General features: G+C 37.1%; 1 protein-coding gene across 6 annotated transcripts in view; it reads right to left on the minus strand.

The window, feature by feature from the left end:
• Positions 1 to 25,149, minus strand: part of CACNA1D (calcium voltage-gated channel subunit alpha1 D) — a 168,902-nt gene that overhangs the window by 105,564 nt on the left and 38,189 nt on the right. For all 6 annotated transcript variants that reach the window (XM_071439778.1, XM_071439777.1, XM_071439776.1 and 3 more), the window contains exon 4: positions 1,442 to 1,581. In XM_071439778.1, coding sequence (XP_071295879.1) covers positions 1,442 to 1,581 — 140 coding nt within the window. The remainder of the gene's footprint in view (positions 1 to 1,441; positions 1,582 to 25,149) is intronic.

Here is a 25,149-nt window from a genome sequence, read left to right on the forward strand (position 1 = left end):
TAGAGGTCATGTTAATTAGACTGCTCCAGGGTTACTGTAACTCCATGGTCACTTGACAAAAGAGAAGAGGTCTATTCAAGGGACTGCTTGGCAAGGGAGCAGAGCTGTGTGTGACAATCTCCAACCTGCCCACCAAGCTTCCCCTTCAGGCACAGGGACCAATCTGTTGAGAATGACCTGACCTGATGAAGAATCTATTTATACACAAATTTTAGTCCTGGACCAAAACTGCCTGCATGCCAAAGGACTGGCCCAAATACAACCTTCTCAGTAACATTCAGTATCTCATAATCAAATAGTTACAGATCAGGCATTCTTATAGTCACACTACTTCCCCAAATTTAACAATGCTTTACCATTAATTCCTTTAGTTAGCAACTCTTTCCCTTAATGCAGTGACAACTTAAAAGCAGTGCACACTCTAATTTCTGAGCCTTTTCAAATACAGGCAACCCTTGATATGGTTTGAATTTTAAAATGAAATTAGAAGTGCATACTGCAAGCCAAGGTTGTGTTTGCTACAACACACAAAGCTATACATGGATAATGTTCTCCATGTTCTAGATAATGTATACTTTTAGCAAACAAAATTTGCAGTACTGGTTAAACAGCTGTTTAACATAATCATCACAGCATTTAGGAAATTGGTGAATATAACCAAGATTAATTCCCTAGATAAATGAAGGTAGGATCTAATGAAGTAGCACAGCCATTGACATTGACTTGCTGACACAAAAATAATTTGTCAATAAGTAGGTACATAATGTAATTTCCACTCCTTTGAACCTGCATAAGGCCCAGCAGTCCCTTCTCTGGGGCAAAGAACAAACTCTCCAAGGTTTCCTGGTACAGCAAAGTGCACAGGGTAAAGAAAAAAAAGGCATTTTTAACATACATTCAACCCCAGGGATATCAAAATCATATCTTTATCTTGGGGCTGACATGTAGCACCCAATTTTACTCAGATTTTGGGAACATCAAGGAATCACTGTTAATTCTGTCTCCCCAGCCACTCTTCTCCACTTTGAACCATGTGGGTCCTCCCAGCGGTCTTTGTGAAACAGATGAACTCCACATGACTGCAGCGAAGGGTTAAACAAATACATTAAATAACAACGTGCAGCCCTTAAGAGATCAACATATTGGAAAGACACCAGGAGTTTACCTTGAGGAAAATTCGGTGGAAAAGCTTCTGAAAAACAACTCTGGAAATCTCCAGCAGAATTCAGAATTCCCTGGGAACTTATAAATGCAATACAGTCTAGAGCCAGGGATAGCACTGAAAATTTTAGGACTTTTTAACATTTTTTCACTCAGTTCATTCTTTTACTCCAAAGAAAAAAATCCAGCATAGGCTGCTAGTCACAGCCAAACAGGCCTATACTTATCTCACTGTAAATAAAAGTTTAAATATTTTTATAATGGAAGATAAGCTACTTACCCTACTATTACTATTACAAAATCCAATAAATTCCATCCATTTCTAACATATGCATTGGGGTGTAATAATAATCCATATGCTATAATCTTCAAAAATGTTTCAACTGTAAAAATTATCAGGAAGGCATATTCTACTTTTTCCTGTGGAAGACAAAAAGGAAGTACAATGAAAGACAATGAATGTAACAGCTCTTTTTACTATTGACAATTTGCAACAAGTGGGTACTGATCAGGACTAAGGAAATAGCTTAATGGCAGTTTATTTCACAGGTTTTAATTGCATAACACTTAATTATAACTATACTGACAAGGTTATAATTATATAATTGCACAAGGTTTTCTTGTTTTCACATTCTGTGAAAGGAAAAAAAGCTGTTCCTGCAAACATTTAAGCATACAGTACCTTTGCTTAAGCAAAGAGTCCCATCCAGGTCAATAGGATTCTCTGCATTCATTATAACCAGAAAATGCTGTAGAACAGAGCCCCAGAAATATCCTTGAAAGGTAAGCAGTGGTATACTTCCTTTCACTATTAAAAAAGTTTTAATTGTTTAATATTGAATTTTACACTGTCTTGCAACTTTTTCATCTTGATGTGGAAGCTTGCATTCACTTTTTCTCCCTTCCACATTACCAGAATTTCTTTAAAATACCCTATGATGTTTGAAGAAATTTTAAGGTACTGTACCACCACCGTATCATTGAAGCTCCAACGTCAGATTTAATAGGTTTTTTAAATGCTATTAGTTTCTGCATTTTACCAAAATTTTTATTTCAGAGCTATATACTGAATATCTTTTCTTAGCTAACTAGATACTCTAGAAAGAAGAAACCCCCAAAAATATTATTAGCGTGTTTGACTTGGTAAATTGAAGAAGTCACCAGTATCAAAACAGAGCAGTTAACTGTTCTTTTTACCTTCAGACATGATCATTTCATTATTTTCTGTAACATTTGTTTAGTTATCTGTTGCTACTCAAATATTACAGCCAAGAATAAAATGCACAAAGAGTATGATTCATTTTTTAAACTTGTTCAGGAACACATGATGTTGCTCATTTATCACATACAAGGTTCATTACATGACTGTAATTGCTCAGGCAGGATTACCATCTTCTACTATCATTACTCAAACAGAGCACCAACATTACACACAAAAATACATTATCCTTATTTGTTACACAAAAAAACCCCCCACATTCCTTGTTTGTCACACAGGTTGGCACTCTCATACACAACCAAAGGAAAAACCAAACCTTAATCATTTGCAACTTAAATAAAGACCTTGATATTCTTATGTGCAAATCTTTAATTTGGGCAGTTAGATTTCTTTTGCTGCCAAAGAGGCCACTTAGGATGGTTATGTATAGGATGTGGTATTTCCATTTATAAATCTGACACTGGTGATTGAATGGAGGCACAGGCTTGTCAATAAACTCCTCTCCAGGCCTTTACCTGCAGCAAGCAGCACCCTGGGGTCACTGGGCAGGTCAGGCACCCTCATTGCAAAGCAAGGATTCCTGGATCTCACCTTCTGCTCAGCTCAGTCCTGAGCCCCTGCCTTTTCCCCCTCTTTTGAGTACACTTCATGAACACTGTGGAGCTTCATCCAAGGCTCCTCAGCTACTTTCCATTTTGGGTGAGATCTTCCAGCTCAGTGAAACCAATGGAACCTCCAGTGAAACCTCCTTCTCCTAAAACCTCCTAATACTTCTTTCAAAATTGTCCCTCCCACTTACCCATCAATTTATCACCAATCAGCCAGGACAGTTGCCAGATAACAAGAGTGAAGTGGCCTCACACAAGAAATGTGAATGTTTTGTGCACCAAAATCCATCAGATCCCTTTGGCTAGAGAGCACCACTGAGATTACAATAATATGAATTATCAGCATTCCTGAGAAACACACTCAGACATGCTTAAATACAACAAATCCTACCACATAGACATTCCACAATAACAGCTATTTCTGTCTCCCTGCATGCAACTAAATTTGCAGCATAGTTATAGGAAGATAAATAATGAAGGAAAACATAAGGAAGACAAAAATATTACAGTTGTCATTTGCCATGGGCAAAATATATATCAAAATCATAGTAGTAAAAGAAAAAGTGAGACAAAATATGTATGTTTCATATATGCCAAATTTCAATAGCTTCTTTTCTTAAAAAGAACACTGGATCCAGGACTGGATGGGATCTTCTGAGCCAAAATAACCTCATGGGTCCCTCAGTCCAGAGTTTTATAGGCAACCATGTAATTTAACTCCATCCATTAAAGTACCAGTTCCATCCTAAAAACCATCTTTGCTCTTTACTGCTCCCCTTCAAAAATATTCCAATGCTCTTCTGCTCTCTGGGCTAAACACCAGCCCCAGTGCTAAAGTTACACAACTTTGTTAATGTCACACAGCCCTGCAGCTTATTTTAATGGGACAGTTCAAATCTGAACAACTCTGCCCTATCATTTCCCATCCATCCTTGAAAAATAGTATTGGTCTCCATCCTGTTTATCTCATCTCTTTTATGGAAGCAGGAGTTTTTATTATTTCCTAAACAGTATTGCAAACATTCCATTAGAGCCATATGGAATGTAGGACAATCTCATTTTTAAACCCACCAATGGGCTCAAGGTCAGTGTGTGTCACTTCACAGATAGACCTTGAGAGCTGCACCAACAGAAGCCACATGAAATCTCAGCAAGGAAAAATGGGAAGTGCTGCACCTTGGCTTAAATAATCCCACACCAATATGGGCTGAGAAAGGACCTGGCAGTCGCACATCAATTTAAATTTGTGCTCATTTAAATCAGACAAATTCCATAACTCACTGTTTTATTTTCCCTCCCTTCCTGCTTTCCTCGCTTTCATGCTCTCACACACTCTATTTATTTATTTCTTTTTAAAGCACAACCTGTGTCTTCCACAGAGGCCAGATGAATGACTTGGCCCCATAGTTAGTACACAAAGTACAGGCTGTGCTTTCTTCACAGACTGTTTGGCTCTTGAATAAGTAGGCACCCAACAGATGTTCTCACACAAACTGCAGAGTTGACAACCTGCTCACCCTCAGGAAGGTTCTGGTGGTCTCTTCTCATTCTTGGATAATTTCCTGCTGGTCCCTATGGACATCAATTTTTGCCTCTGCAACCCTGATACATCTGTAGGCCACACATCACCTTGTACATCCAGAGCTTAAGCAACCACTACTCAAGAATAAATAACATTCAATTTTCAGTATCCATGAAAGAGTTGCAGAGGCAGGATTGATTTGGGAAAATAAAACTGAAAAAGTAAGAGATAAATTCAAAATACAGACTCAAGACTGCAATTTTAGCAGGATATGATGCACACATTTATCTAGTCTATTTCCTCCAGCGGTGAAATCATATTTTGTTCAAATTAGTTGATATCTTGAAATGAACACTGCATTCAAAATGGCAGTAGGTACACTAAAAAAGTAGACAGCTAAACAAAATAATAAGGAAATACCTAAGAGTATGTATTGAGTGCTTGCAAAAGAAAATCTATTAAGAGAAACCAGGAAGGCAGTTTTGGTTCTAAGAAACTGCAGAGATTATTGCAGAATTTGCACACAATTTCTAATATCTATTATTGCATTTAGTTCTACACTTCATCACAAAATTAGCAGAAAAAAGTGACAGCTGTAAAGCTAAAGAAGATATGAAGCCCAACAATATGTCTGCGTTCTGAAGGATCTAATCCTGAGGCTGTATAGATTAATAGTGGTTTGCTCACTGATTTGATAAAGCTAGGTCATCTCTCTTCACAGGCAGCTGATTCCAGCAAGGCTGTCTGACACTTTGGTTAATGCTGCTCAAAATCTTCAAGTCTCAGCAATCTTTTTCTGAATATATGATGCAACAGGACTGATAAGATAAACTGCCTTTCTCATGGAATCCATGCAGTTTGCCTTTGGTATTGATCATGAAGCACAAAACAAAGGCCACTCTTACGCTATGAGTTTAGGTGCCATCATAAGATCCTCATTTCATCAAAAAAAGAGAAAAAGAAAGAAAGAAAAAGGAAAAAAAAAGCAAGCATTTGCTTTCTTATTTTAAGTAAATCAGCTTAGCAGAAACCCTGTTGCTCAGGAAATCTTTTTTCCCCCACCCTAGCCAGATGGTGTACATTAGTCACCATTTATTATCTTCATATTTTCAAAATCTCGGAAAGAAATATGCAAAGCTACTGTTACATGTCAGAAGGTGACACACCAAAATTCTGCATTTACGTTAAGATGTTTCACAAGATAACTGCTCCAAAATAGGAAGTCATTCATTTGCAAAACCTTAATCTATTATGCTAGGTAATTAAGTCTTACTATATTAAAATTTCTATTCCCTTAGCATCAGAGATGGGAATTATTTCTTAACTGAAGAAATACATTTTTGCATCCAGACTAACAAATATGCATCAGAGTAAAAACTGCCTAGCAGATAAAGTGACTCAATTTAAGCAAATTAAGCAGACTGATCAACTTTCTGAAGCTTAGACACAACACAAGATACTTTGACATTATTGATTTAGGGATCAAAAACAACAAAAAGAAATCAGATGCTGTTTAATAAGTTGTGTGGCTGATGTTTGGACAACACAAATAAAGCCATTTATCTTTTTGACAATCAGCCATTTTTTCAAGTTCTGGCACTGGAAAAACATTCAAGTTACTTTTCTGTCTTGTAGATAGAGCTTTGAATTTTAAAATATAATTATTTAATTTTTCACTTTGTATAGCTGTATTCCTCTGAAAATCCTCTCTGACGTGCAGCACAGTAACAACAATGAGAAAGTAAAGCTATTTATTCCCAAATGTGAAAAAATGTTATAGCAGTTTCCCAATACAAAAAAATGAAACACAAATGGAATCCATACACCGGGCAGAAAGAAATCTATATACTTGCCTTTATTTCATCAACTTTAAAAGTAATGTACTACCAAGATTAGACATGGAAATTGCTCTCTATTCATTAGAAGAATGGGAATTATTTATCTCTCAACAATTTGGATAACTATTGGATTAACTGTGCCTTTAGATACATAACAACAAACAAGGAGGGCGAGTTTAAAAAACATGTTTTAAGGATTCTTGTCCTGATCAATTCAAATAAACCATGTTCCACCATCCTCATCGGTCCTGACCCACTGGAGGGAATACAGCCACTGCTCTCTACTTTGTCAGATGGCTGCATTACTGTCCTTGTAAATGCAGCTTTGCTCTGCAGCAACTTTAGAAAATATCATTATGTTCACAAAATTACTCCTTTAATATAGGCCTGGGCAACAAACCTTGTTTCCATCCTTCAAGAGCACATTTCATGTACATGAGGCGTTTTATGTTTGAATACATTGAATACATGTAAAATCCAGGGCAAGACTGGGCAGGAATTTGGCATCAGGCCCAGAAACATCTCCAGCCCTTTGAGGGGCTTTACAGGACACCATCACATTACTGCAGGTCCAGATGCTCTGGCATTTCAGGCTGGTGCATCTCATGGCAAGGCTGACGCTTGAAAGTCAACACCAAGTACAAACTCCATACTTAGGAGTAGAAATAAGCAGGTGTTACACAGCAAGAACATTCTTACACCAGTTCAATATTAAATGAACAGGATTTCACATTCCTAGTACCACTGCCAAGCAACAAATCTCACTCAACGTTTTTACTGTTTTCAAAGAGAACACAGAATCCTTTCATCTTTTTTGAACTGAAGATTCACAATCCCATGTCTGGTCACAATTAACAACAGTTGCACCCTCCAGATCTCAAGCAGGCATTTGTGTTTGCAGGAACAGAGAATAAGAACATCTCAGACACTGAGCACAGCAAAGGAACAAAATGGATGTGCAAGCTATACACTGAGGGGCAATTAAAATTAACTGCAATTAAGTTTCTTTAAGTCCCTTCTTATCAGGTAGTCTGAAGGAGCATTTGAATAACTTAGATCACTGAAATAGTACCTCAAGCTTCAAAGACAGTTTTAGTTTTACTTTCATCTGACAGGTTCTGGCAGCCAGAGGTAGAGGAATAAGCAGAGCATATTTAGCAGTGATTACTTTTTTCATTATTTCCTGCAATCAGTTCCTCTAAATGCACTGTAGACCTGCATTTGATCTTTGAGTGTAATTGCTTCTTACATGTATTTTGCACTTCATGTTGTAACACAATAATGGAGATGTAAACACCTCTGTTCTGTAAATAACCATTTGTACGGAGAGAAAAATGTTGCATCCAAATTAGAATTTTTCATATGGATTACAGGCTTCTGTGTGGAGCCACATTGGTTTTATTCATATAATAGTTCAATTTAGTACATGTTAAGTATTTTCTGTCCATAAATAGAAAAAAATCCAACCTCTATGTCTGTGTTTTCCTCCTTTATATTTAGGCAGAGCTCTGCTGTGGGACAGGTAATGCAGAGCTTTGCTGAGCAACAGCTGGGGAAAACAACAGACATCCACTCTGTGTGTACATAATTATTAAATCCACTATTGGCACTGCCTTGCACACCCTCACAGAAGCACAGACAACCCTTCTGCTTCTATTGCTGTGAAGAGATGAGACAAATGGTGTGGTTTTGAAAATTGGATCATAAATAACCAAAAGCAAAACAGAACTCCTGCAAATTGACCATCTACTAAAAAATTATCAAGAAAAGGCCCACAAACATACCAATCACTTGGCAATGACTGCATTCCTGCAAGGTATGAAAGGCAGGTTGTAGAAATGCCAGCAGGCAGAAACATGTGAGCTTCAGTCCTAAAACCACTTGAAGATTGAGCACAGTATTCCAAAGAATTGCACAAATGAAAGCTGGCCAACCAAGCAACAAAGAACATACCTGGAATAAAATTCAATTTACTTGGGTGCCTTTCTGCCCCCATCTAACTGATGATATTCAGGAAAACAAGGCCAGCACAATTAGTAGAAGAGAATATTTGTGTATACTGGCACATGGTTTCATAATTTTCCTTACATAGTTGAACAGAATCGGTGTTGAGTGGTGAATTAAACCTACATCTAGTCATAGAACAGCACTTATGTTAAACATATATTGATACCTACTATCAATTTTATTTATTTATAAGACACCAGGTTTTGGCCAGAAACCAGGGTATGAGAATATTAGTCTCAGCTCTCAGATACCTTAGTGAACATATTAAAATTCTGAACATTTAGAAATCAAGAGAATTTTTTAATCCTTATAAATTCATTCTGACCATGCAGAAATCTATGAGTAGAAAGCAGGCAGGAGCACTGACAGCATAAAATCCTCTATTGAATTTAGTGCAAGGTAGGTTTAAAAAAAAACAACTCCAAAAGCTACAAAAAAATTATTTTTCATTAAAAGAGAAAACCTACAGACCAAAATCTCACCAATCCCATCAAACTGTAATTATTTTGGCATTTCACTATGAAACGGATGAAAAAAAATCTGCTTTAAAAATACTCCTGTGTGAAGTCTTCCTGTATGTTTTTGCTAACCATACTTCAAAAGCACATATTGATAACCACTTATGTGTTTCTCAAAATGCTGCCATAAAAACTTTTTGCTGTCACAAAAATTTAATTACTCCGGCAATGCTGCAATAGCCTGAATTTAAACCTACCTACAAACAATGTCCATTTTCCCAACCCATCTAATTCCTTCTTTGACCAACACAATCCTGAAATGCACAGGAGTGCTCTCACACCAGTCCTGGGCACTCTGCACTCAGCTTTTGTAGGCAACCTTGCCAAAGCAAGAGTCTGTCCCAACAGACAATTCCAAGCAGCTCTGAAGGAATATGGCATCCCAAATGGAAAGAAAGGGAAAGACCAAAAAGGTCAGGGTTTTTTGTGTGTTACTTATTCATTCAGAGCTCTATAATGACCCAGTGCTGTGTTTTAATAATGTCAAGGACTTTCCGGAAAAAAAAAAAAATCAAACATGAAAACAATGTGGAGAACAGATTGGGTCAGTAGTTCTGTTCTGCACTGGCAGTGTCAGCCAAGAAACAGAACAATAACATTCCTTGAGTAGGTGTTTTTTCCCTTGATTTATTCATCTGACTGCAAATCTAATTTCCATTTTCATTACAAAAGAACTGGACAGAACTGATAGAATAATTTCATCACAATGCTTTACTCATTAATCTGCCAGATATATGACTCCATCAGCTCTTTGCTTTTGTCAGTTTAAGAACTACAGAATGATTTGTTAAGAACATACCCAATGAGACAGTTTGTTTTCCTAAACACCTTTAGTAGGGTGGAAACTTGCATTATGTAAGGCTTAATAATTTCATTTGGTGGGGTTTGGTTTGAGTTTGTTTCATTTGTTTGGTTTTGTGGGGTTTCTTTGTTGGTTGGTTTTTATTACAGTGGAAATGGTTTGACACCCACCAACAAGGTTTTCAAAAATTCAAACACACTATACTACCCCATGTCCTGGTCTGACCTTGAGGTGAATACAAAGGGAGGACATGGTTAGGCCTGGTACTTCATTGGAATTTTTCTAATCATCCTTCTCAGGTTTGAAACAGAAGAGCCCCAGACCAGTGGTCAATCTGTGAGCTACATCCTACACTTGTGGTCTACTATTGCCCCTGCAAACCAGCAGCATCAAGAATATTTTAATCAAACCTCTGCTTTTGGAGGGTGGTCAACTTCCATGACCAGGATTGGGTATCTGTATCAGGACTGGCTAGAGAATTAAAATATTATTTTTAAAAATTTCAAGGGCTTTAAAAAGTACTAGAGAATGTAAATGCCTTATATTGGTATAACAGTGTTAAGAAATTTCTACAGAGAAATCCGTGTTTTGTTCTGACTTTCTTCTTAATACATCCTAACATCAGCTCAGCACTAGAATTTCATACAGAAGACACTGACTGCAATACACGACGTGGAAATGATGATTCCATTCTGAGAGGAAGGTATGATTGCTAAATAAGTTCCAGTGTGAAATATCTAATGCCTTTCTGAGAACCACATGCTGCTCACTCTATTACCCCTTCAAAATTATTTTCTTTTAGAAAGAATTTCTTAACTCCTTAGGATAGACTTTGATTTACTCTATATATTTGTTAACAGGTGAAACAAAGTATTGCACTAAAAAGCACTCCAACAAATCTAGAAAGTTGCATTATTTATGAGCACACAACCTGCCAGAGCACTAGAAGCCATAAACTACAGAAATGTCAACAGCAATGTTGCTGATGAAATACATTTTTGACTAAAAGAGAAGACAGGATAGAATATTCCTGGTAGATGCTGCCCAGAACAACAATGTGGGGAACCAAAAAAAATGCATTTATCCAAACTGACAGGAGAATGGTCTGCAGTAGCCATGAAAATCTTAAAACACAACTTTATCCTTGAGTGTCTCAGTTGCTGAACAAGTTGTCCTTTGCAGTTTTCTTCTCCTGTGGTAGCTTTTGAGCCACATGCTTGAGCTATCTCTTTAATAAAAATTTCATTTCAAAGTCAAAAATCAAATAGCACACTAATAAAAGACTTTGTTTTGAAAGAATATCTCATAGTAAATTCCAGATATGTGAAATGTAATGTAGCTGTAGAAATTGGTATTTCCCTGGAGCAATAAAATGCAGGAAGATTCCCATTTTATGTATCCCTAAGTATTTGGATAATTATGAAAGGAAAGTCCTCTAAGTTCTTCCATCTTGAACACAAGGCTAAGTCATCATCTTATGGGTTAGATTGCTCTGGCTGTTCCATAACAACAAAGAAAATGAGGATCTGTAGAGAAAATACAAGGGAAATGTGCCATGACATTATTCAATGGAAGCTCTTTGCCCCACTGCAAACATAGAGCTCTTGGACAAGAAATATTAAAAGCTGGAATGGCTCTGTATAAATATGGAGGAGTTACAAGAAAAATTCAAAAATAGCATAGCTAAACCAACAATTTTGTATCCAGTCCACAAACAAGACCCATGATATACCAGCTTTAATTTCAGCAGTGCTCAGGTACAACACTGATCCAACTCTTATGAAAATTGATTAAAAATTCAAGCATTTAGCTGGTTTCTCTGCTAATAGCACCACCATGAAGCTTTCCTGTTTTCTTCATTCTAACCATGCTAGGAAAGCATTCAAAGTAACCCTAAATGTACCAATATTGAAATAAAGAAAGCCATGGAATACTACTGACATCCACTGCTAAGGTATCAGGAAAACTTGCCACAGTAGAAGCAACTGAAATACCTGAATAAAATTGAAAACGTTTTTGTTCATTTCCTCTGATCTGCAGATCAAACGTTAGTGATAAAAATCTTAAACTCCTGATAGAAAGTAAAATATGAGTCTGCCCGCCCTAAAGCCACATTTCTTGTTTCTTTATGGATGAATCAGTTTTACCTCTATCTTGTGGAATGTAGCCAACATAATTTAGGGTCCCTCCAGTGCCTGCTACAATTACAATTCCAGATTCTGCAAATGCTTCTAAGTGCATCTTTGTAATCTCAAAGTTACAATGCAAAATCATTTTCTTCCTTTCATTCCCATACCATTTGGCATCCCAGGAGATGTATTTAGGTTCTGAATGTCTTATTTCATTTTCCACTTCTCCACACAGAGCACTTGATCAAGAAGATTATTTTATTATTATTCCCATCTGAACTGCATCTAAGCCTGTTTTAATTTATTCCCCTATCTGGAATATCAGTTTTGATTTCCAGAGAACTCACTGTCCACAGCAATATATTCCTAAGTGCTCTGTCACTGCTTCAAGTTCACTTCTGTTATGACTATAAGACAGTTTGAGTACACCAACACTTGCTTTTCTTCCACCTATAAAACTGCTTTCCAGCTGACATAGAATGCCATAGTCCCCGGGATTTTTCACCCAGCTATTCAGTGGAATAGCCCCTAAAGCACATGTACAAACATTGTTCTTCAAAGTAATTACATGAAACGAGAGCCATTACCTCCCTTTTGGAAAAATTAGGCTTTCTCTACTAAAGAACCAAAGTCTCTACTATCCTCAAATAGGCAAGAAAAATAAAATACATTATTTTGATCAGATAAAAATGCCAGAGACCAAGAGCCTAAAACAAAAATAATTTTTTGTTCTCTTTCAGTTATACGCACAGAATTTAAAAACCATGCATTTACTGAAGGTCACGGAATCATCAAGGTTGGAGGAGACCTTTAAGATCATCTGGTTCAAATATCAACCCACCACCACCACAATCACCCCTGGACCATATCCCCAAGTGCCCCTTCCAGATGTCTCTTGAACACGCCGAGAGGCGATGACTCCACCACCTCCCTGAGTAGCTTCTTCCAAAGCCTGACCACTCTTTCAGTGATTTTTTTCCCCCTAATATTTCATGTGAACCTTTCCTCACACAATTAAATGGCCATTTCATCTTGGCCTTTCTGTTGAGATTTGGTAGAGAACAATCTCTTCTAAGGGAGTTGTAGAGAGTGGTAAGGACCCCCAAGACTCCTTTTCTCCAGACTAAACAACCTCAGCTGCTCCTTGTAGGACGTTCTAGACCCTTCCCCAGCTTCACTGCCCTTCTCTGGACACACTCCAATGCCTCAATCTCCTTTTGAAATAAGGGGGCCAAAACTGGACACAGGATTCAAGGTAATTTGATTGCCTAAGTAAAGATATTTCACAGCCAGAAGAGCTGAACTGAAAATTCTATTAATCTCCCACTGTTTCAATGATTTGAAGACAGCTCTAAAAATTATTTGATTCTACTTCAGTGAGTGTAACTAAAATACAAATCTTTGTACCTTAATGGCCTGGGAGCTGATATGGGAGCCAGTTTACACTGCATATGGGTTTTTAAAATGACCACTGAAACACCTACAAATATTTTCACAATCCACTACTACACATTGAATGGCCAGTGAAAATATTGGAAAAATGAAGGTCTGAAAATTAGTCCTTAACATGGGAGCAGGACTAACAGGAATTTACACTCCACAGGCTTAATTTGGAATCACTTTGGAGTCAGCAACCACCATTTTTTTTCCTTCTGTGAGCTGACAATTTGACGTCACAAGTTTTCTATTCTGATTCCAACACCAGTACCTCAAATTTGAAAGAGGGTCTTCATCTCTGCACAAAAAATGCCCAATACTCTGCAAATAAAGTCCTCAAAGTGCAACAAAATGCTTTAATTAAGTATTTACTTTGCTTAGTGCTATTTCTAATTTATGATTTGCCAAAGGCACTGTTTTACTCGTGTTAAGATGGAATAGTTAGCACAGCATGAAATAGATGGCATCTCCTCTGTAGCAAAAGTGAAAGGTTGACTTCTGCCCTGGGCATCTTTTATTTTTTGTAAAAGCTTAGAGGTAGAAACTGAAGCATGATAATTGAACCTTGAAGGAAAAAGTAGTGACATTATAAGAACTGCTTCTGTCAAGTGATAAATATCCTGTGATATGATATATTTAATTTGTACTAATAAATTCATAGTGTCAATAAAGATTAAAAGGTAGTTATGCCATACAAAATGGGACATGTTGGACATGCTGACAGATAGGGCCCACTTACCATTCCAAGTAATCATGCAGGTTACTATCAGATGAAAATCAAAAGGATAATTCACCTAATCTTGTTTAAAAAAATAATTCTGCATTTACATTTATTATACACGGCATATTTAAAAGGTGGTTTTCATATTCTGCAGCACCCAGGGCATAAACCTGAAAGTGCCAGTGGAAATAACAAACGATGTAATAGAAGTGTGTAAAACCTGAGGCAAGAATACGTCGCAGTCAGAACCCAATGGCTCTGCTCAAGTGACACACACATTTGCACTCAGAAGTTTTGCCTTTTTTTCATTTTGGTTAAAGCTACCACAGCAGCATTCTCCAAGTGAGGTGTGTCAGAACTAATGCAGCTGAATGTAGTTCACTGTAATTGAAAGTAATTCATGCTGTCACATTTACTGTAACGAGAGGTCACATCTCCAGGGCCATAAATGTTGTTCACATTAATCGTAACTGACACCTTCCTCCTCCTTCAGGGAAATTCAGCCATATTACATGGCTTACTTCACATCCTTTTTAAGTATCTGAACTTTTTTATGTTTGGCTGGTTTTGTGGTTTGTTTTGTGTTTATTGGTTTTTAAGCTAAAAACAGGCAAAAACACCAGCAACAAATTCTGCCTAGTGCCTGGAGATTACGTCATCTCACAGAAAAGTATGTAACAATAATTATAATTACCCCGATCTCCAAAAATCCTACAGATGTGACCTGAAAAAAAAATTATGACCTGAAATCTGGCTATTTTGGAAACAAAACCAGTTCTTAAATTATAAATACATATAGACCATATTCTAAAAGAGTAAGTAAAATACAACACATTCCATAATGACCCCCTGGACTACATGCATTAATTTCTTCCTAATACATACATATATTTATGATTTAGGAATCATAAAGCCCACAGTAAACCATGTTCTTATTTTAGAACAGTTAAATCCCATACTGGTATGCCAGGGAACGACCTCCATTCTCATCATGACTGTATATTTCAAACCTGATAATTCAACTAGGACACCATTTCCTTTATAAATATTAACCAGTTATTTGGGGGGTTAGGGCATGTAAGTCTGAATCTTTTGATCCCTATTTAACAAAGCTACACACCTGAAGAAGCCTTTCAAGGCACTGAATGCATGTGCACTCCATAATTAACACAATGTACAGGAAGTGGAAAGCTTTTCATCTGCATGCTTAGTTTATCCTGAATTATGGTTAAAAGATGAAAGATGCTGAAGCCGAAGTGCAATGTAAAAACTCACTGGCAAGAGTACAATGTGCTCGTTGGCCAAACAATAATGTAAGTTTCATTGTTTTGTTTTGGTTGGGTTGACCAAGAACCTGGGTTTTCTCCTTGAAAAATTCAGTGGTATCTTAACTCAGAATTAAAAGCTTAGGGTTTAGGTTTTTTCTAACAGATCCTTATGGGAACACAAAATATAAATTTTCATTTACTCACAACTACAACTGATAATATTAATGAAAAAAGGTTTCACTTATGAATCTCAGAATTATGTATTAAAGAAGTGAAGAACATAAAAATAGAAGGACAGATTCATTTCTATAATAGCTTGGAATAATACTATTTTTGAAAGGCAACTTAAAGTTAAAATTATTTGAAATTGATCATCATGCCACAAGAAAATCAGTTGTTTGATTTCCTTTGGTATAACTCAGTAATAATGCTACTGAAACCAAATAAATTAGATGAGTTTATGAATTTTTGAAGAATCGATGTTGAAAGACTCCAGACTCGCTACCTATCACAGAACACAACAGGCATAAATAAAATTGTTTCTTAATTTTTCTGTTGTCTGACAATGTCATTTAATTTTGGTGAGACATCCAGCAATTGTGCAATTTCCCACAGTAGCATTTGGTGTAGAGATACACAAACCATTGCTGTGAGCCCTGCAGTAAAAGTTTGCTGAATGACCTGAAACACCAAAACAACAAACACATGACCTCACTGCAATAAAAAAGTCATATCATGCTTATTCTTCTTACCTATAAGTAACATTAATTATTATCTTTTTAGCAACATCACTCAACATTTCTCAGAAATAATTCTAGGTTGCTCTTCCAAACAGGCAAGCACTTCATGTTTCATAATTACCACACTATTGCATCATATTTGTCCTGCACCAGTATCTGCAATAGCCTTGATGGTGCTTGTTGTACCAAACACATCAACAAGGATAAAAACATGATTTACATTTCAACTAGTTCCCCATCTCAGCCTTAACTGCATTACAATTGCATCAGTTTCTTGCTCTGTAGAAAGGTATTTCAGCACTTCTACCAAAGTACCTCATTTATTCCTAATTTCCAAGGTTATCATTAATCTATATTTTTCCATTATAGTATCACTTAGGAAAATAGCTGAAAAGTCATAGAGAAACCATATTCCAATAAATCACCATTGCCGTTAATACCTCAGCCTCACAAAAAGTATACGTAATTAAATAACCATGGGCTCTTCTAACCAGGGAAGTGATTTTCCCTTAGAAATACTTTCTTTCCTGTTCTATAAAGAATAAGGCAGAATGTAAAAATACATTTAGATAATAAAACATGCACTCCTATTGAATATTATGAACTACAGATGCTCAAAGCAGTTCTATTATTTGCTTAGGACTCTTTATGTACTTCAATAAATCATCAATCACTAATTTCAATGTTTTTGGTGAAAAGAAGCAGCAGCACTAATTATTAACCAGTCTGCCTAAACTCTGAACATGGTTTTGCAGATATTCTAAAGCTCATTTTTGTATAATAACTTCACAAGGAGTATACAGTCTAATATTTTATTAGGATTGAGGGTAAATCAAGGCAATATGACAGGGAATTCAAATTTTCCCCTTTTCCTACTTTACTTCTTCATTATTTGCTGCACTCTTTTCCAGCAGATTTGACAGCCCTGAGACGTGGAGTTGTGAGGCCAAATCCTGCCAAAATGAATGTCCTGTTCACTCCTACTGGAAGTCTGTTCCCATATCTCACCCCTCTGGCATTTAGAAAGCTCTTCTAATCACTAATGTAGCTTTACCCACAGCTAGTTGATACCCAGCTGTTCTTGTGCCAGCACTACCCTTTAGCTAGAGCAGCTTTCCTCTCCCCCTCATGTTCCCCCACTGAAATTCTCTCTCATTCTTCCATTTTCCAAGCTAAAAAATGTCACGCTGTTAGTTCCCTCTTATGAAATAAGTTTAGTCTACACAGTCATCCTATTATCCTTCCTCTGCACCTATTTATTTCAATTGATCCACAAGAGGATGATTAATTTACCCTCTGTCAGCAAGCAATTTCCACATTGTGACGAAGTATGCACATAAATCTGTTACGTAACTTTAAAATACGAATTTCTTATATGTCTGTTTCTATGAATCTCTTTAAACTCCATACCTTCAAATCCTTACTTTAGGGCTCAAAATTGTCACCATTGAACTCCACCAAAGAATCAGCACTAGTTTCTCCAATCACTTCTGATTGAAATCCATCACATTAGTTTTTGAAGCTCCCCAGACTTCCATTTCAGTAGGGCACCTTGAGCATTTATCATTTCTATATAAGCACATTGAGCTCCTTAATATTTGACATGTGGGGAGCCCTTCCCATAGGAATGCTTAAAATACATCACTTTTCTTGGAGGAGAAAAGGATTATTCTGGTAGGTGCACATAAAGCCATCTTTTCCCTTGTTACGTAAGCCTTGATGTCTATGTTGTCAAGTGGTTTTCATGTCCAGAGTTAAACAGCATTGTCTTTTAAGTCAAAAGGAGTAGGCCTGAACCCAGAATCTGGAAAGCATCCAGCTGTAGTAATGTTTTCTTTGGATGAAATATGTTGAACAAATGTAAAGCCTTTTTACTACTGCTACAAAATATGGTTGGATTAGGTCTTGGGGCTACACACTTTGTCATTTCAATTCTGTGACAGCAACAAGCCATGAGAGGAGCAGAGAGAACTCAGGCAGTCAGCTCCTGTGATTATTAAACACTTGACATTTCTGTAAAAAATACTTCACACTGAAAGAAATAATCATTTTCTTAACCTTTACTTGCAGTCTTCTAGAGGTATGATTAATCAGGGGCTATGCTCTGTGGCTGTTTATTTTTCTGGTTTTTACTGCATGTACTGGCACAGGTCATTTGAAATGTTGTCACTTGTTCTTTGCCTCTCTCTTTAATGTGCACCTTTTCACCTTAACTTGCTTTCCCAAAAATAATAAACATACTTCAGACAGAATCATTCTGATAATACTTAACCCAGGTGAAAGTACATATTTTGAAAGTTAGATCATCAATTATTACCTCTGTTATCCCATTTGCTAAACAGGAATACTGGAGTATTAATGGCATTTTATGCCTCAATTAGATTTTGCTTCATTACATGAGAAAGGGCAGCACAGATGTTATCAAATAAAATTAAATTACAGGATATACTTTAATTCTGAAAAATTACGTGTTCAGACACCATTTATTCTTCCACTCTGGAAAAGCATAAAAAGTCTCAAGAAAAGGCCAAGATAGGTTAGTTTAGCTCCTGAGTGATCCAAGGTATTCTCCAGACCAATGGCCCACCCCTGGCCAAGCAGAGCTCTGCTTCCTTGGAAGACCTGAGACACCAGAAGCCAAGTCTGAAGTCAGGCAGCAAAACATTACTACAGTAATGGCACAAGGAAATTCACTTGACGTGCTCAGGACAGAAAACTGACACTAAGCTTTTGTCTCTCTGGTTTTTCTTTACCTCCAAGTTTCACCAAACTCCACAAAACATCAGTGCAAAGCATGTTTACAAAAAAGAAAGTAAAAATACACATAATTGCTTATACACATTCTTGAGAGTGCTTGTTCTAAGCTGGAGAATAATATTTTGTGCTCACTTGGTGTGACATTGCTTTAGGCTGTCTATGACACAGGTATTTTATTTCTAAACTCCCACTAAGCTTTGAATACATTTTTTAATTGGTCAATGGAATAAAAAATAATTAATACACATGTATAATATAAAATGCATCAGGGAAAGATGCATGCAGATGTATTTATCTTATAAATAGCAAAGTGACCATAAGATGAAAAGGCAGATAAATATCAAATGGACCTAGCTGAGAAATAACCTTAAAACTGTAGGAGCAAGACGGCAGCAGAAGCTGGTAACCTGCAGCCAGAGAGGGAAGGCACTGGCTCTGCACTGATCTTCCTGCCCAAACCAGTGAGCTTTAAATCCACTCTGCCTATTCTGTAATTAAACCTCTGGCTGCAGTGAGCACCAGCTGGACCCAGCAGTTTGGCAGCACCATTAAACCTGGTATTGGCTGGCAAATCAAACAGTCTGAGCCATGAGAGCATTCTGGCTGTCCAGGGCCTCTATTGCAGCACCCAAGAACTCTTTGCACAAACACAAACTCCAGCACTGCACACATGGCAGGGATGAAATCATGAAATCAGACTCTGCAAAGGAGAGAGGAACCCAGCCCAACACCACTCTCTGCAGCTGGGCCAGCTGAAAGGCTGCTCCGTGCCAATTCTACCTGCATCTCATTTGCTTTCATATTTTAATGGCAGCTTAGAAAAAATACATAATACAGAGCCTGTATATTATGGATTATGTGTACACACAGCCTGCAGTCTGCTTCCATGTCACACAGTCTGTACAGGCAATGCACAAACCACTGGCACAGGGGGAGCAGAGAGTGCAACCCTTCCCAGCTGGTGTGAGCAGCAGTGACTCCTCACAGCAGCTCCTGCTGAAAACTGGGGACAAAGGGACATTTCAAGCCAAGCCCCTCAGCTGGGCTTGTTCCCAAATCCATCTAAAGCACACTACAAGGAGAGGAGAGATAGGAGAGCATTCTCCTGCCCTTCAAAACAAAGTAGGTCAATATGACCTGGCTGTGTTTCCTGACATGTTTATGCTGGCCAACTATTGCAGGGAAGACTTTTCAAACACACATCTATCAGAAACTCTTCCATATGTTTGCTATACCCTCACATAAAGAGCCAGAGGAAACAGGTAGAGGTGAGAAACTGAAATTGAAGATACAGAGCTATTTTTATTTATTTATAAATTATCTGTGTCCTCATATTAATCTAGAGAATATCTCCTTGCCAGATCAATAAAATGCTGATGAATATTTCTTTTTAAAAAATTGTTTCCTTAATTTTTACTTTCTACTATATTATCTTTTCTCTTTAAAAACAAAATGCAAAAATAAATCTTCCCCACCCCAGGTGCTGTAAATATTAAAATAACACTACCCATAGAAATTTGCATGAAGTCTGATTTTTAGCACAAAAATTAGCAAAAAAAGTCTGAAAATCCTGTGTGTGCTCAGTTTAGGATGAACACAAATACAGAAAGTTCAGGTAAGAAAAGATTAGTAGAGGATTAAAACTTTAAAACATAGGTGAAGAGAAGGTTAAAACAGGATATAGATCCTACCACCTTTCAATCATTTGTTTAAACTCTGTTTGGGTGCATAAGGGTTGAAACTGGATTCTTTGGATGTTCTTCTGCAGCTCCAGTATAACCAACCACCACACTCACAGCAAATCCTGCCATGAGTGCCTGCTAAACAAACAGCTGGACAATCTGTTTGGCAGAAACTGTGGAAAAGCCAACCTCAATTTACTGACTGAACTGCGGGTGAAGTTATTTTCTACTTAGCCAACATTAACTAAAATTAAAATATTAACATACACTGAAGTTTAGATACTGCATTTAGCAGTGCAAATATCCAGATTCAGTGCAGGTAAGGGACTAAATAATGAACTTGAACTGAAGTTGAAATAAAGGATCATACCTACATTTACAAAAAGAAAAACTTGGTAAATCATAACTGTTTATTTTCTGTTCTTCTCTGAAGCACAATAACTGCGGAATTCAAGGAAAGAGTTTAATCCTTTTTCTATACTGAGTGAGATCTGCCCTAAATTCTGGATTACATGGCAGGAACCATGTAACCCTTACACTGTGTCTACTTGGAAAATGTCAATTTAATAAAGTTTAGGGCAAGTTCTTCAGAATCCATCCTTATATCTGTCCTCAATCACTTGCCCAAGCAGACCAAGTTCTGAGTAGATAACAGTAACTACAGCACTTGAGGCTCACAATGAAACATCTGACAGCTTCCATGAAGACTGCCTGGATAGTATCATTTTGTAGATAAGGAAGTTCAGCCTGCTTCAAGCAATAAATTCACTTTCCATAAAGAATGCAGATGGTTAGATACCAGCAGGATGAATGCTGTACTGGCCTTACATGAAAGATTTAAGCAAGCAGCTTCTCTATTCATCAGCTATGCAAGAAATTCAAGTTTTTAGCATTAATTTGCAATAGAGTACTTATTGTTATGGGATCAGACCTAAATTCTATATATTTCACTGTTTCAGTGTCATAAACTGTGCCAGCTTTTTTGTGTTCTACCTTACCTCAATTACCTCAACTTAGCAAAAAGTTCATTTAAAAAACGCATAAAGCCCTTATAACATTTAAAAATGTAGTTTAAGACTTTCCATCCCTCAATAGTACTACATACACTAAGACTACATCCTTAACTTTTTGTAGAATCAATGTTCTTACATTGATTCTCAAATCATACTGTAAAAAATCCCAGAGTGTTAAGCAGAGATGCTCTCCCCTCAATATTTCCCTAAGTACCCCAGAGGAAAGCATTACCATGCCTAAACACTGAATGCTCTGCAGCACTTGTGTAGTCATTACAATACTTTGAGTCACTTGACAACTGCACATAATATTTGTACTCCCAGTGGCAGAAGAAACCATGATAATCTACTTGCAATCAAAGTGCCAACACCAAAAATAAGTTCCAAATTAAAAGCATTAGACTACAGAACTTGAAGATGGAGGAGAGGGGGAAAAAGGATTCAAAAATATTGATTAAAATGTTATGCCTCCAAAGCATTATTTTCACTGTCGTTTTGGGGAATATTTTTGTAACATTTTCACATTCATTCATTCAAGCTCCAGAAATCCACAGCTGGGAGATCTGAACACACAAGGCCCCATGTTTTTCTCTTCAAATTCTGCTCAGAGAATCCAAACCCAGGGAAAATCTGGGGGCTGAGGCTGTACATTTACAGTATATCCATGCCAGTTCAGACAGCAGTGAAAACTCGATTCACATCAAACATGGACATGATAATGAGTATCTTCAATTATTCAACTTGGAGCTCATTAGAAAGTTGGACTTCTAGAGGATGTCAGATCCCTAACAGGGCAAGGAGGCAATACCTGCCATGGCTGAAGCGTCACTGAAAAGAAAAATTTAAAAAATAAAAATAAGGGAGGAGTTTCAGAAGAGTAAGTCTCCATACAAAATAAAAAATTACACAAGAAAGTAAAACAGAAAATATATTTAACATTTTATCTGGGAAATTGCTAAAGAAGTATCAAGAGCTGGATCCTCTAAGTAACTTCAGCAGAAGGAGAAAAGAAGAAAGCAAATTCAGCTCAATACCAGACTTCATCCTCCAGGAATTTGAAGAAGGGACCATAGAAGTTACCAATAACATCAACACAGCTAAAAGCTCAAGCAGAAATCATCATTATCTGATCTCACCCAACAAAAGCCTAGAGTGCTTTTTCCAGCCTGAGATAATGACTGCCAAAAGCAACCCAGGGAAATGCTTTATAATCAGACAACTTTATTGCTATAAAAACAAGAACAATTCAACTCAATTAATAAAATCTTTTCCCTTTCTCAGGCCAAAAAGCAGTGCCCTTCAAGCAACCTAGAGGAAAGAAATTAATCTATGAATAAAGAAGTGTCCCTTAATAAGTTTAGTAACTCCATTTTGCCCTCCAAACATACCTCTGACCAAATCTGCTCTTTCTTGGCTGAGATCCTATGTAAACTTGTCAGAAGAAAAGCACAACACATGAAACTGTGCTCAAGTATTAGGAGTGAATACCAGAGGCTCATGTCATTCACTAAAGAGCTGGGTCAAAAGCTCTGACTGGTCCCTAAACAAAGATTTTTTTCAATTCCAAGAATGTAGAATTTCTTCTGCCCTCTTTGAGCAGCAAAGACCATCCCACCCAGACTTGCAGACTGGTCAGATGCACATGGGGCATCTCCTGTCACCTCTCCCACACTGCTGTGGTGCTACTGCTCAAAGATTTCACCTCACATCTCAAACTTTGTACAGCTTCCCCATCCTGCATCAAGATATTCAGTTTTTCTATATCCAAAAGGTTTAGGACTTGACAAAAGCAAGGTAATAATCCAACCCAAGTGTTTCTGGCCTATCCAGGACTCTCTCAGTTCTATTCTATGTAGGCATTGACAGATCCTAAAATGACCTTCAGAACTCTAACACAGAATACACAATAACCTACCTAAAAACAAAAGTGGAAAGAATTACAAGATTAGCAAAGAGCTGCATGATAAAATGAGAGATAATGCAATTAACATTAAAGAGGATACAAATATAACTCTAACTAGACTAGGAAGAAAAAAAAATCTGATTAGCAAAACAAAATGTAATGAATGAACACAGTTAACAGTAGTCACAACTAAGTCAGCCTACACAGAAGTAAGTTTGGAAGAACTGAGTGAGTCTACCATAATTTTGCAGGCAGTAATTTGCTCTAGACAACATCACGAGATCTAAAGTATAATGGGAACAAATTGGATTAGCACCAATTGCAAGAAAATTAAATGCAGGAGTACTCAAAGAGGAAAGAGACATGCAAATTGCTTTCATAGCAATGATTTTCTTTGGGACTGCAGAGATTAACCCAGCTTGTTTCAGTAAATGCAGGGGTAGTCTTGTTTAAAAGAACCTGGTTTTAACAGGGGAAAGTGAACATTTTTAGCAAGACTTTCAAAAGCTTTTTTAATGCTTAAGAAAACATGACAAAGATTTTTACAGCTCCATTGGAAAGCAAAAGTCAAAAAATACAAGACTTTGACCAAATTATTTTTCCTTTGAATTGTCTTTCTTTCGTTTCCCAGAAGTCCTTCAGGTTCTCTTTGCTCCTACAGGTGTCCCTCAGGGTAACCTTGTCCAGGCTTCTAATCTCACAACGAAGAGCTCAGCAAAAGTTCACTTTACTCAAGCATACAGTTCTTTGTTTCATACTCAGTCTACTCAAAACCACACCACAGAACATCAAAAAAAGCCAACCAGTGACATATGCTGCATGTTCTCTTTACAAACAAATTTTGCACTAGAGTATTTTACTGTAACAAGTTTCTTCAAATGCATGATGAAATAACCAGTTTTTGAAACACTGTGAAATCACTTGCAGCTTGGTTATACTGTACAGATCTTACTTTTTGAAACCAGCAAAAACTGTTGAAAATCCACTAGATTCATGCTAAGGAGACTGGAGACTCATTTTAACAGCTTATACTAATACATCAATATTTATGTCAAATGGCCTTAAGAAAATATAGCTTTGTTTGTTCAATATTATTTAAATAGAGATGCTTTGTTTACTAGATTAAATTTTATTAATCTTGTTCTCCAGTTAAATTAAGTTCTTCTAGCTATATGGGTTTTTTTAATTCTTTTAATGCAGATATTTTCAGTAAAGCAACTGCCCTGAAAACACAAATATAAAATTCAGAATTGATCAGAATTAATTTCTCTCATCTCTCTGCACCATTAAAATACTAAGTGTCTAATACTGTTTCTTCTTCCTATAATGAACATCCAAGTACAAATAACCAGAAAGATTTGCTCACAAATGTGATCAAAACACCTTCCTGAGAGCTTGGTGCAATGGATATAAAACAAATTCTCTGGAGGCTCTGCCCAACAGTGAATTCTGCAAGAAATATGGAAATCACCCGTCCCCAGAAATTATTTGTAACATTTTTTAAAGCTTGTTGCTTAAAATACAGCAGGCTAACAAAGCCCTGTCAGGAAAAACCTGGTACATGTAAATCACCTGCTTCCAGAGCCTTCTCTTCCCATACAGCAGGATTCTTATTTCCCTCCTTACAGCCATGGAATAACTTTCTAGCGAGAATTCTGGCAGGGCTTTAGAAGGTCATGAGCCCCAAACTATTTCTTGTTGACTACAGACACGTTGCTCAAAGAAAAGTAACACATTCTCCACTGTGATCACAGTCCCTTCTAAGGAAACGATCGAGAACACGATGGAATCCTAAAATATTTAGCAAGGATGTATTTTAGAGGC

This window comes from Agelaius tricolor, unplaced genomic scaffold, assembly GCF_023055355.1.
Source record: "Agelaius tricolor isolate 1412-34295 unplaced genomic scaffold, bAgeTri1.0.p SCAF_14, whole genome shotgun sequence".
Taxonomy (NCBI): Eukaryota; Metazoa; Chordata; class Aves; order Passeriformes; family Icteridae; genus Agelaius; species Agelaius tricolor.